The 14,895-nt window shown below is 17.1% G+C and overlaps 5 protein-coding genes across 5 annotated transcripts in view; 3 read left to right on the forward strand and 2 right to left on the reverse strand.

Annotated features, from left to right (window-relative positions):
* Positions 1-123: 123 nt before the first annotated feature.
* Positions 124-3,783, forward strand: PGSY75_1338000 (putative membrane protein; the record flags this gene model as incomplete). The annotated part of the gene is made up of 19 exons (XM_018787426.1): positions 124-276; positions 483-540; positions 684-755; positions 834-904; positions 1,003-1,077; positions 1,151-1,202; positions 1,341-1,414; positions 1,551-1,667; positions 1,810-1,883; positions 2,028-2,120; positions 2,217-2,292; positions 2,416-2,514; positions 2,653-2,793; positions 2,872-2,937; positions 3,034-3,081; positions 3,188-3,281; positions 3,404-3,454; positions 3,559-3,626; positions 3,715-3,783. Coding segments are annotated over 19 exons (1,551 nt in total), but the record flags the coding sequence as incomplete, so codon positions are not given.
* Positions 3,784-5,437: 1,654 nt separating this feature from the next.
* On the forward strand, positions 5,438-7,345 carry PGSY75_1338100 (putative 26S proteasome regulatory subunit RPN3; the record flags this gene model as incomplete). Its single annotated transcript, XM_018787427.1, has 2 exons — positions 5,438-6,601; positions 6,998-7,345. 2 exons carry the CDS (start codon positions 5,438-5,440, stop codon positions 7,343-7,345), a joined length of 1,512 nt encoding a protein of 503 aa, XP_018640169.1.
* Positions 7,346-8,435: 1,090 nt separating this feature from the next.
* Positions 8,436-9,104, reverse strand: PGSY75_1338200 (putative 60S ribosomal protein L6-2; the record flags this gene model as incomplete). Its single annotated transcript, XM_018787428.1, has 1 exon — positions 8,436-9,104. The coding sequence occupies one exon, from the start codon at positions 9,102-9,104 to the stop codon at positions 8,436-8,438; it is 669 nt and encodes a 222-aa protein (XP_018640170.1).
* A 3,513-nt stretch (positions 9,105-12,617) lies between these two features.
* Positions 12,618-13,847, forward strand: PGSY75_1338300 (putative elongation factor 1-gamma; the record flags this gene model as incomplete). The annotated part of the gene is made up of 1 exon (XM_018787429.1): positions 12,618-13,847. The coding sequence occupies one exon, from the start codon at positions 12,618-12,620 to the stop codon at positions 13,845-13,847; it is 1,230 nt and encodes a 409-aa protein (XP_018640171.1).
* A 492-nt stretch (positions 13,848-14,339) lies between these two features.
* PGSY75_1338400 (hypothetical protein) overlaps positions 14,340-14,895 on the reverse strand; it is a gene marked incomplete at both ends in the record, with an annotated part of 2,098 nt that continues 1,542 nt past the window's right edge. Inside the window, 2 exons of the mRNA XM_018787431.1 lie at positions 14,340-14,584; positions 14,725-14,862. Coding sequence (XP_018640172.1) covers positions 14,340-14,584; positions 14,725-14,862 — 383 coding nt within the window. Of the gene's footprint in view, positions 14,585-14,724 lie in introns of the transcript that reaches the window.

The following is a 14,895-nucleotide window of genomic DNA, read 5'->3' on the forward strand; positions in this document are numbered from 1 at the left end:
AATAATTATTTAATAAGACATTTAACACTCTCCATATATCATTATATATAATAACATGACACATACTTCCAGTGCTTAAAAAATATTTTATTATTTTTTTTTTTTTTTTTTATAATATTATAGTTAATATTTATATCTTCTTGGATTTTTTATAATTATTTTGTTAATTATCATGAGTCGACAATATTAGCAGCACTAACATTTATAATCTCCTTAAGCACATGCTTTATTCTAGTCTTATTTATTCCGATTGATATATATCTAGTATCAAATGGAGTAATATATAATTTTAAAAAAAATGAAACAAAAATTAATATGTATATGTTTATATGTATATATATTTATATGTATATATATCTATATGTATATATATTTATATGTATATATATTTATATGTATATATATTTATATGTATATATATCTATATGTATATATATTTATATGTATATATATCTATATGTATATTTTATTTTTTTTTGTAGAACCTTGAAATATCACATTTAGAAATAACACAAAAAGTTATATCAAAATTTTATCACTGTTAGTATAAAATATATATATATATATATATAAAATATTTAGGGGGAATAATATATGTGTACATATATAGATACCTTATCACATAATTAAAAGAAAAAAAAAAAATAAAATAAAATCACACATTTTTATATTTTTATTTGCAGTTATGTTTTGGGTGTTAATATTTGAAGCATATGTTCTTGTCCCCTTTTCATATTTTTATATCAAAAATAAAAGTAAGCTACCCTACACACAAACATATATATATATATATATATATGTTAATTTATATATTGTAATTTTTTCCCCTTTAGAGTCCTACAAAAACGAATTTGATGATAATGTAGTGCCTTTTGAAAATGCAATTGAATCATTAAAAAAGACAGTAGGATAAAAATTAAGAGTATAACAAATATACAAATAATAAATATATATATATATCCAAATAAATAAATATTTTTATTTTTATTTTCTTCCTTTTAGATATATTTTATACTTCTCTTAATTGTGTTGTCAATAATAGGTTTAATATATCGACCTGGGCACAAACTCGCAATGGTATGTCTAAAAAATGTAGTGCACACCCATCTACACATATATCAATATATATATATATATATATATTTTATAGGAAAAGGGAAAGGAACTAGAGTATATTTCTGATCTATTCGATGTTAAACATAGTAAATAAATAAATAAATAAATAAATATATATATATATATATATATATATATATTTATATGCTTACACATGGTTAATATACATATACATTTATATAAATTTAACTTCAAATATATAAATATACATATATATTTTTTAGCTGGAGAGTCAGCTATTATTTTCCTCATGGGTTGTGTTGTATTGACGGGTGTTTCTTTTTGGGCAACTTACACGGTAAAAATAAAAGGAAAACTTGGACATTTTAAAATTGAAACAATAAATAAATAAATATATAAATAATTATTTAAAGTGTTACAATTTAAATTGTTTTTTTTTTTCTTTTTCTTTTTCTTCTTTTTTTTTTTTTTAGAGTTACGGTATAGCTTGTTTACCCTTATCGTTATTACAACAAAGAAATATAGACCATGATAAAAAAGAGATTGAAAATCGTTTTATGAGTTTAAAAGAAAAAGAAATTATGATAAAGGTAATTTTAAAGTATTATAAATAAATATTTATATATATATATATATATATATATATGTGTGTGTTGTATAAGTATGTGGATATATTTTTAAGCTATACAATATGAAAATATAGATACATTTATATATTTTATTTTTTTGCAGAATAAATATAATATGAATTGCGAAATAAAAGACACTGATAAAGATGAAATGTTAAAAATTGAAAAAATGAAAAGGTACTTCTATATATATTATATATATATATATATATATTTATTTATATTTATTTATTTAGGTATAATTTTCGTTGATATATCTACAAATATAAAAATATTATTTAAAAAAATATAACATAATATATATATATTTTTTTTTTGTAGGGTCTTAAGTAAATATAATTATAAATTACAAGAGATAGAAAAATTATCTGAGTCGTGGTTATCATATTTAATAGGAATTGTATTTACCTTTAGGTGAAAATAAAAAAATAAAAATTAATATATATGTATATATATATATATATATATATACATGTATGTTTCTTTTTAATATTTTCATTTTATAAATAGATTATTAATTGGGATGATTTTTCTTGCATTTTCTTTTATCATATACATATCTTTATTAGCTTCCATAACTGATAAGGTAAAAAAAAAAAAATACATAAAAAAAAAATTGTACACTAAGAGAAATTAAAATGAATAAATAATAAAAGAAATATGTTAAATATAAATATATATATATATATGTTTTTTTTTTTTTTTTTAGTATTTTAATTCCATTTGTGCCTACAAATGTGGCTTTGTGCTTGAACAAATAAACACTATTTTTAATTTACTTGACACTTTATTGATTTTTTTTTCGAAGGTTAGCCATATATACATATATAGATATATACACATATAATTATTTATGATATTATATATATATATATATATATATATATTATGTTTCCATTTGTTCCTCATAAAATGATAACACGTACATTATATTTTAATTTTTTAGTTTTTTCCACTGGACATCTTGATAATAGCTAGCTTGGCTATTTACATTTTTTGTTGTTCTTTGTATGGAATTGTAAATGTAGGAATACGAATATTTTTTATACCATTGTATAAATTAAAGCCCAAAAAATCATCTCCCGAGGTAAATAAATAAATAAATATATATATATATATATATATATATAACCATATGTTTATATATATATATTTTAATTTATAGACCTTGTTGGTTTTGTGCTTTTTAATTATACACATTATTTTAGTGTTAATTATGACCCTGCTAACGGTAAAAGGGAATCACATAAAAACAGTCATATATATTTAATATATATATATTTATTTATTTATATATTTTTATTTATTCATATTTTATTCTTTTTAGATTGCACCAAATTATATAACCTACGGAATACAAAAAATTAAACTAAACGTTAGAATCAAAAAGAAAAATAAAATGAAAAATAAAATGAAAAATAAAATATACACAATGTTTATATATATATATATATATATATATTTTTTTTTTGTGTGTATAGGATAATTTAGGGTATATAAAATGTTCACTCAAAACAGATAAGCACATCTGTAAAATGTCTGTGTTATCTGTTTTTTTTAATAAAATTTTTTTTGGTAAAATAAGAAAAAAATATATATTTTATTCATGCTATATTATTTATATGTATAAGATATTTATTTATTTTTTATTTTTTATTTTATTTTATTTTTTTTTATTTTATTTTTTTTTTTTGAAGGTATCCCTTATTTTGCAAATAGTTATTTTTTTTCTAATTGGCTCTTTATAAGTAAAAGGAGAAAATAATATAATCATACTTGATAAGATAAATCAAACATATATATTATATATATATAATATTATATACATGTACATATTTTTTTCTATCTATAGTTATGTTTACGCTTTCCTTTTTTTATCGCCTTTTTTTTAATAAAATGAGTTACCTAGATAACATAGACGTAAGAGAATAATAAAATAAAAAAAAAAAATAAGACATATATATATATATATATACTTATATATTTTTGAATCTTTACATTTTTGTAGGAGAGTGAATTAAACAAAGAGAGTTTTGATGAAAGCATGAAATTATTACCCTTAGAAAAATTAACATAAGTTAAGAACTCATTACATATAATATAAATATATTTTTGTTATTTTTAATAATATATATATATATATGATTTTAAATAAAACCTTATAATTAAATAAGAAGATACATCTCTTCTTTTTTTTTATGTTTATTAATTGTCACGTTTTTTTTTTTTTTTTTTTTTTTTTTTTTAAATACTTTTACATAATTTATGTGTGCATTATATATATATATATATTTATTTATTTATTTATTCATTTATGTTTTAATATTTTAAATAATTTTTTGTATTTATCACAATGGGGGAAATAATAATAATTACATCAATAGATTATTCCTTTTTGAATATTTCCTTCTTTCTTTCTTTTTTCTTTTTTTTTTTTTTTTTTGTATCCCTTATTTAATATACAGAGAAATAATATATATATATATATATATATTATATTAAAAAAAAAAATAGAGACTTCATTTAATTTTTTTTTTTGTTTTGTTTTATTTATAATTTCCACTTATTGAATATCTTATATTTTTTAATTTCTTAGTGTTAAAACGATACAAAAATAAAAAAATATATATATATATATATATATTTTTTTTTTATTACAAAGAATATTTATGTATATAATAATATGTTTTCATTTTAAAAAAAAAAAAAAAGAAAAATGAATATTTATTTTATTATACAGTTCAAAAAAATTTTGTTCACTTAATATTATATTATGCAAACGGTAATATAAAAATATATATTAAAAAAAAATAACAAAATAATAAATAACAAATAATAAAATATAGTGTATATAATATATATATACATAATACATACATATATACATATATTTATTTATATAATACATATATAAATATTTTAATAAAATGAATATAATATTTTTAAAATAACTTTCTCTTTTTTAATTCAATTAATAAAAAAGAAAGAAAAAAATAAAAATATAAAAAAATAAAAAAAAGTATTACATATAATATATATAATATATATGTATAAAGAAAGAAACCATCAAATAAACAAAATTATTATTATATATATATAATATTATTTTATAAATTAAAAAAAAAAAAAAAAAATTCTTTATAAAAAGTTAATATATATATATAATATATGTGTATTGTTAATATATATATTATATACATATTTTTTTTTTTTTTTTTTTATTTCTTTTCACAATTAGAAATATATATATTATAAATGATTATAAAAAAGGAAAGCCTTTAAACATGTATTTTTAAAAAGTAAAAAGTTTATATATATTATATATATGTATTCATATATTTTTCATATGGTTGAAAATTTTTATTTTGAGACTACAAAAAGAATAAATATTAGAACATTAAAAGGAAAAAATTATTAATATATTGTAAATTTATACTATTATTATTATATATATATATATATATATATATTTTTATTTACACTTTGTATGGTTGACACCTCATTTGTCGTCTTTTAAAATAAATAAATAAATATATATATATATATATATTTATATTTATATATTTATATATTTATGTGCTGTTAATTTTGTGAGAGATTATTATCGATCTGAAATATCAAAGGTGTAATATAAATAAATTTTTATTTATATCCACTTAGTATAATATATATATTTTTATTTATTTTTTATTTATTTATTATTTATTTTTTATTTATTTATTTTTTTTAATATGAAAGATAAACATAAAAAAGTAGAATATGCCGAGAAGGATATTGAAATAAAAGAAATTGAAAAAGATGATGGAGATAATAAAGTATTTGTAAACAATTTGTTGACGAGCGTAAATTATATTAACAATGCTATAGTATATAAAGATAATAGGCATATGTTACGTATGTTAAAATATATAAAAAACATTCGATTAAGTATTAAGAATGATAAGAATGTGTCGATGGCTATAATTATATATTTAATAAAAAAAATTTTTAAAGAAAATTATCCTATATATAATATATTAAATAAATATATGAATATATTTGGAGATGGTTTACATAAAGATATTATTGATTTTTATAATATAAACGAAAAAACATATATGAATTGTATACCAGAATTAGAAGTTTTTTTTTATTTATTAATATTATTATATTTACTTGATGAAAAATGTTATGATGAAGGTATGGAATTATCAACCATAATAATAAATAGAATAAATAAAATAAATAGAAGATCATTAGATTATATTAATGCTAAAGTATATTTTTATTATTCTTGGATACATGAACTAGGAGGAAAATTGTCACACGTTCGTCAGCAATTATTATTTATATATAGAAATGCATGTTTACATAGAGATATTATGACACAAACAGTTGTAGTAAATTTAATATTAAGAGATTATATTAAACATAATTTATATGATCTAGCTGTCAGATTTATAAGTAAAACATCCTTTCCAGAAAATTTATCATCAAATGCACAATATGCTAGATATTTATATTATATAGGTAAAATATTAGCTGTGCAATTAGATTATAGTGAAGCACACAGAAAAATTACACAAGCATTAAGAAAGGCTCCACAACATACTCAAAGTGCAAAAGGATTCAAACTTGCAGCTACCAAAATGGAAATCGTTGTTGAATTATTAATGGGAGATATACCTGACCGTTCCATATTTAGTAATAAAATCATGTATAAAAAATTAATTCCATACAAACATGTTGTATCAGCTGTGCGAAATGGAGATATCAACAAATTTGCTCAAGTTATGAATAATTACAAAGACTTATTTATTCATGATGGTGTCTACTTATTAATTAAGAGAATTCACCACAATGTTATCAAAACCGCCTTAAGAATAATCAACCTTTCTTATTCAAGAATTTCCATCGTAAGAAACAAAATAAAATGAAAAAAAAAAAATAAAATAAAATAAAACAATAATAAATAAGTAATTAATGTTATCGCTGTTAAAATTTATATCTTATTTTATAATATTTTTGATTATTAATTTTTTTTTTTTTTTTTTTTTTACCTGAACGGTTCAGAATATTTTGTACATTTGCACATAAATATATATATACATATATATTTTTGTATATGTGTATATTTGTAAATTTTTGAAATAAAATTTATTTTACCTGAACTGTTCATAATATTTTACAAAATTGTTTATATGTATATATATATATGTCTGTGGCTGTGACTATGTTTATTTATTTATTTATTTATATATTTATTTATTTATTTATATGTTGTTTTATTTTTGTACCCCTTTTTTTTTTAGAACGATATTGGCAAAAAGATCGGAATTGAGTCCTCCCTCGATGTAGTAGGAATAACTGCAAAAGCTATTCACGACGGTGTGATTGAAGGAACTATTGATTATGAAAATCAATATGTGGAGTCCAAATCTAATAGTGATATATATATAACAGGGGACCCTATGAAAACGTTTCACAAGAGAATAGCATTTTGTTTACAGTTATATTCTGATGCTATAAAGGCAATGCAATATCCAGATGAAAATGAAAAAAAAGAAAATGAGGAAGCAAAAGAGAGAAAAATGAGACAACAAGAGGAATTAGCTCAAGCCGAGGAAGGAGATTTAGGCGATGATAATGATTTGTTATAAAAATGGAGTAAAGCTTGGGTTATATATTATAAAAAAAAAAGGAATCACTATAGTCAATTCGAATGAACAATAAAAATATATATATATATATATATGTGTGTATATATGTGTATATATGTGTATATATGTGTATATATTTTTCCTTTTAAACCTTCTTCTCTTTTTCCTTTTAATTTTTTTTTTTTTTCTTATTTTTTATTTTATTTTTTAAGTTGAAACCAAAAAAAAATAAAAAAATAAAAAATAATAACTATACATATATATATATATATATATATATATAAACAAATACTATAAAATAAAAAAAATACATAACATACATATAAAATATATAAAATCATATATTTCCAAATTGTAACCATTTTAATGGAAAATATATTGAACTTATGTTCATATAAAAAAAAAAAAAATTATTATATGCTTTAATGAGCCCATTATGATAAAAAAAAAATCACTTTTTAAGTGTACGTGTGTCTTTTTCTTTTTTCATAAATAAATCAATATTTTGTTATTAATATGAAGAATGTAATGATATGATATTCACATAATTACATATTAACATAATAGCATGCATTTATTAGGTGACATATTTTTAATATGAACAAAGAATAGAATTAAAAAAAAAAATGTTTATGTCTTAAAAATTAAAACATATATATTCAATTTGATATTTAATATTATCATACACTTTATTTTGAAGGGTCATACGAAAAAAAAAGAAGGATAAAAAAAAAAAAATTTATAATAAAATATAAATTTTTTTAAATAATAATAATAATAATATATATATATATATATACATTTTAAGTTAGTGTTATAGTTCTATATACATAAGGGTATACATATAAATATGTATAGAACAATATAATTTAATTCATAAATAGAAATATAAAGTTATATAATTTCAAAAGGTTTATATTGGTATAAATAAAATTGATGTGATAAAAAAAAAAAAAAAAAAAAAAAAAATTAAAATAAAAGGAAAAGGAAAAGATATATACATATATAAATAAATAAATAAATATATATATATATTAATTTATATATATATTAATTTGTGTGATATCCATTTGTGAATTTTTAAATAATTTTAAAACTTCATTTTGTGTAATACCATATCATTTCTTAAGGTAAATTTAGATTTTAGGTAATGAGCAAATACTTTATTTTTTAGAATTTCTGGTTTTAACAAGTTTCCAATATCTTTTTGTATACTTTCTAATTTCTTAACCTTTGGATCTTCTTTTCTGATTTGTTTAATTTTGTCAATAACATTATTCATAAATAGAGCTTCATTTTTATTTTTTAAGAGTTTCTTTTGTTTTTTTTTGATTTCTAATGTTTTAATAAAAGAATCATCATCAATATCTTGAGCATGGTTAAGGAAGGTATCTTTTAGCTTGGCAATATTTTCAAAATTAAAAATATTAGTAGATGTAACAACTAAATATCTTGAATCAACTCTTTTTAAAGGAACACCATTAACTTCATATGGACCAACTACAGCTAATAATCCTGAATTTAAAATTTTTGTTATGATACATCTCTTACCCATATGTTTACCTGTTAATATAATAGCTACTTTACCTACTTCTATAGATTTTCTTAATTTTCTTTGAACAACATATTTTTTTTTTGAGGCAACCTTCCTTCCAAAGTATTTCTTATTAATTGTTTTCTTTGCATTAACTGGTACTAATACTTTTTTCTTTCCTTTGACATTATAGTGTTTTAATTCGTTGCTTGTTGTATTTGTCATCTTGTTATAATATTATATATGATGGGCGATTTTATAAATATATAAAAATTATTTTATATTTTTAATATATATTTAAAAATAAAAAAAAAAAAAAAAAAAAAAAAAACTAATGGGAAAAAAATATATATATATATATAATATATATAAGTTTGAAATTATTTATTAAATATTATTTTATTTTCTTACTCTTCAAATTAATTATTATTATTATATATTCTTTATTATTTAATATATATATATATATATAAATAATATAATTTTTATTATTTTTTTTTTTCTTATTATTTATTGAAATATTTATAAAAATGAAAAAAATTCTATTTTCTCTTTAAAAAAAAAATTAAATAATGATCATAAAATTTGTATATATATATATTATATATATATTGTATGAAATATTATTATATATTATATATTATGATATTATTTTATTAAATTTTTTAAAAAATATAAATATTATAATAATATTATATATATATTATTCATATATATAATATAATGGGGTATATATTTATTTATATATTAATATATATGTTGGTATATTAAAAATTTTATGATATAATTATTATATATATATATAATATTTATTTTTATTTATATATATTAATTTTTATGTATTCATAATAAATATATATATTAAATAATTTTGAAAAGAATATTTATAGAGATATTTATGTATTAAATTATATATATATATTATATATGGGTATAATTTTTTTCATACTTAAAATAATTATAATATATATATATATATATATAAAACAATATAAATATATATATTATAATTCTTATAATATATATAAGAAACTTAAATTTTAAGGATAAAAAAACAAAATACCACCTCTATAGTATATATAATATATAATCATATACATTGTATATACTATATATATATATATATATATATATTATATGTGAGTATTAAAAAATATTTATATAATATTATTATATATATATAATATTAATTATTTTATTTTTATATATAAAAAAAATTATATATTTTTTTTTTATTATAAACAAATTTGTTACCATATCAAAATATATTATTTTTTATAGAACATAAAAATTAATATTATAATATATTATTTTTTAAACTATTAATAATATTATAGGATTAAATATTTTTTTATATATATAAAATATATGACATATTTTTTTATATATAAAGCCCCTACTTATTTTATATATAATCGTAAGTTTTTATTTTTATATAGAATCAAAAGGAATAATAATATGTTTTCTTTTTTTTAAACATAATATTATATATATATATATATATATATATATATATATATATAAACCTTTAAAGTTACTTAATTTTTATTTGTATTAAGTCTTTTCTCCAGTATACTTTTATGATTTCCTAACCCACAGAAGATAAAAATTATATATATATATATATTTTATATATATGTATGTTTTTCTTTCTTTTCTTTTTTTTAAATTAAGAAATTATAAGAAATTTATAATTATTTTCTTTTTCATTTTAATTAAAAAAAAAAAAATATATATATATATATATATATTATATATATTTTTAAAAAAAAAAAAAGAAAAAAAAAAAAAAAAAAACCACTTATATAACCTATTGGCTCCTTTAAAGAGAGGTGAAAAAAAATATTATATTATATATATATATATATATATATAACAAATAAATAATATATTTAATATATATATTTTTTTTTTTTTTTCAATATAATGTGATATGAAAATAATAATAATAATATAATTTATTAAATGAACAATGTTCATGCTTTATATATAAATAAGAAATAATATATGAGAATAATTCCGCTTTATATATTTATTGTCATTATTTTTATAAAGTGATTTAACAAATGAAGGAAATAAAATTATATATATATATATATATATATAAATATATATATTTTATATATGTATATTTTATGGGTTATTTTTCTTTATTATAAATTTTTATTTTTTCATATAAAGAAAAGTTCAAATATAAGAGATCACATATAAACATATATATATATATATATATATATATATGTTTATTTTTTTTTCTGCTATATTATAATATACACAGTTAATATAAAAAATATTAATAAATAATAAAATAATAAGGGGAAAATAAAACAAAACAATAAAATATGAACTCTTAACACATATAAAAAAAAAAAAAAAACTTTAAATGTAATAAAAATGTTATAACTCTTTCTTTTATGTGTAAAATAATTTAATATCTTCCAATATTTTTTTTTTTTTTTTTTTTTTTGTATTATTATAATATTTTTTTTTATCTTCTATCTTTATAAAATAACATTTTGATGACATATAAAACAAAGGATAAGATATTCCATTTAAAATATGTAATTAAAATAATATAAGAACAAATAAAATAATAATAAAATAATAATATTGTTCTTATATGTTTCTTTAAATATTCTCTTGTTCAATTATTTTTTTGTTTACAAGATGTATTTTTTAAAATATTAAAAAATATGTATTTTATTAAAGACTGTTACATAACATAGCATTTACAAAATAAAAAAAATATAGTGTTCTTTTTATTAATTATTTCAACTCGTTATTATCTAAAAATATAAAATATGTATGAATCGGTTATAATATAAATACATATATATATATATATAATATATATATGTTAACATACATATTTATATATAAATGTCATATATATGTAATGTATATGATATGTATATTATTTATACAATATAAAATATAAAATATATATATGTTATATTATTTATATTATTATTATTTTTTTTTTTTTAAAAAGAAAAAGTAAATGCAGATATATAAAATTTATTTATATATATATTATATATATACATCACCTTTATATAAATAATATATTATTATAATATATATTTATTTTGTTTTATTTTTATTTATATATTTTTAAATATATATTATTTTACATTTATAATAAAAAGCAGATAATATTCAACAATTAATTGTATATCTTTCAAGCCCAAGTTTTTAAGTCATTGGATAGAATTGATTTTATCACATAAATATAAAAAATATAAATATATAAAATATATGTAATATATAAATATATATATATATATAAACATTTATATTTATTTATTTAAATTTTTATTAAAGTATTTAATTTAATTTTATTTTATTTTATTTTATTTATTATTTTTATTTTTATTTTTTTTTTTTTCCTTTTGAAATAATTGTGGAAAATGGATTTTGTAAGAATAAAAAAAAAATAAAACACTAAAAAGGCATAATGAATATATAAATATTGTAATGCATATTATATGTATTAATATATATATATATATAATTTACATATATATGTATTCATTTTATAAATGTATGATAAGTAAAAATATGAGAATAGAACAAGCTTCTGATTCTTGTTTTAAGCATTTATGTTTAAAAAGGAGAAATACATACACCTCACAATAATATAAATATATATATAATATATATATAATATATATATATAATATATATATTTTCTTTTTATTTTTTATTTTTTAGAAATTACTTGGTCCGAAAAATGACATGAAAACGTTGAAGGTTCAAACTGTTGCTTCTTTTTGCAATGTGAAATTAAATATGCCCAATTTTGAACTTGGTAAGGATGATAAGACAGCCGAGTTTTTAAATCACTCACCATTAGGCAGATTACCTGTATTAGTTACTTCTCATGGTTCTATTTTTGAGAGTAATTCTATTTGTAAATATCTTTGTAGTATTCATAGAGAAGGTGATTATTTAGGTAAAGGTTTATTTGAAGAAGCACAAGTAAATATGTGGGTAGATTTTAATACATACGAATTAGAGATTCCTCTATGTTGTTATATGAATAATAAATTTTGTGAGAAATCTTTAAAACATATAGAAGATACTTTAAATTGTTATAATAATCATTTATTATATAATCAATATATGGTTGGAAATAGTATAAGTCTTATAGATATTTTTATATCTGTTCTTTTATATTTTTCTATAAATTCTGGTAAGCTGGATGAATCTGTAGTTTCTAAATATAAAAACTTATATAGATTATATGACACTATATGCAATCAAAAACAATTTAAATATGTTTTTGCTTCTGATCAAAATAAAAAAAAAAACACATCTGAAAAATGTAACAAACAAGAGAAGCCTTCAACTAGTGCAAAAAAAAAACAAACAAACAATAAGAAAGATAATAATAATAATGATGATGATGACACACAAAATAATAATAATCAACATGCTGAACTATTAAGTGATGATTTAACAGAAAAAAAACAGCCAAAAAAAACAAATCCATTAGATTTATTACCACCATCAAATTTCTCACTTGATGAATGGAAATATAAATTTAGTAATGAAAAAGATTTATTAAATAATGCTATGCCACATTTCTGGAATATATATGATCCAAATGGATTCTCTTTATATTACATGAAATATGATAAGTTAGAAGATGAATGTCAAATATCTTTTGTTGCATGTAATATGGCAGGTGGATTCTTACAAAGACTTGAAAATAACTTCTCAAAATATTCATTTGCCGTTGTCACTGTATTAGGAGAAAATAAATCATATGATATCGAAGGTGTTTGGTTATTTAGAGGTACAGACATACCATTCGAAATGAAAGACCACCCTTCATTTGAATATCACATTTTTAAAAAATTAGATGTTAATAATACACAAGACAGAAAAATTGTAGAAGATTACTGGTGCTCGAAGGAAACTGTAGATAACAGACCTCTTGTTGACAGAAAGGTGTGGAAATAAACATAAATATAAATAAATAAATAAATAAATAAATAAATAAATAAATAAATACATATATATATATATATATATATATATATATATATTTATAAATCATGGGTACAAGATATTTTTAATTTACAAATTAATTACAATTTTGTATATTCAAATATTTTCCACGTATTTATAAAAGAAAAATATTTTATATGCATATAATATTTATATTAACCAAAGGGCAACACACACATACACACATATATATATATATATTATCATTACATATATGTTTATATGTTTATACATTTTAAATATATTTAATTTTTTTCATCCATATTTCTTACATTTGTACTTATTAAATTAATCATTATAAAACTGAAAATAAATGAAAATAGAAAAATTAATATATATGGAGCAAATAAATATATAAATAAATATATATATATATATATATATGTATGTATAATATTCACATGTCCAAATAAATATTCATTCTGTTATGACTTACCATATCAACTAATCTATCTCGAAATAATTTTTACCTTCAAATGCCTTGTGATAATCTACTGTAATATCTGGAAATGATAATATTTTGTCTTTATTGTCACTAAATAAATTTTTTATTAAATTTATTATATCCATTTCATCTTCCCCTTGGTTTTTATTTATGTGATCACTTTCGTTGTCTAAAATAATTATTTCGTCATTCACCATGTCCTCAAAAAGATAATTATTATTATTATTATTATTATTATTATTATCATTGTCTTGTCTTTTTTCGAACGTATCTAAAGGGTTGAAATTATTAAAGTGAAAAATATATATACATATATATATATATATATATATATACATATATATATATGTATTTTTTTTTTTTTTTTTTAAAATATACACTTACCCTTATCTCTTTTGTTACTTCTTTTTTGTATTAGGTTATTCATTCCTTTGTTCATGTTTTTCATTTCGTTTCTTTTGTTTTCTTCGGTTTCTTCAATTTTCACAAAATTTCCACAGCAGTAAGAAGAATGTCTTCTCCCTATAAATTAAAAAAAAAAAAAAAAAAAAAAAA

This window comes from Plasmodium gaboni, chromosome 13, assembly GCF_001602025.1.
Source record: "Plasmodium gaboni strain SY75 chromosome 13, whole genome shotgun sequence".
NCBI lineage: Eukaryota > Apicomplexa > Aconoidasida > Haemosporida > Plasmodiidae > Plasmodium > Plasmodium gaboni.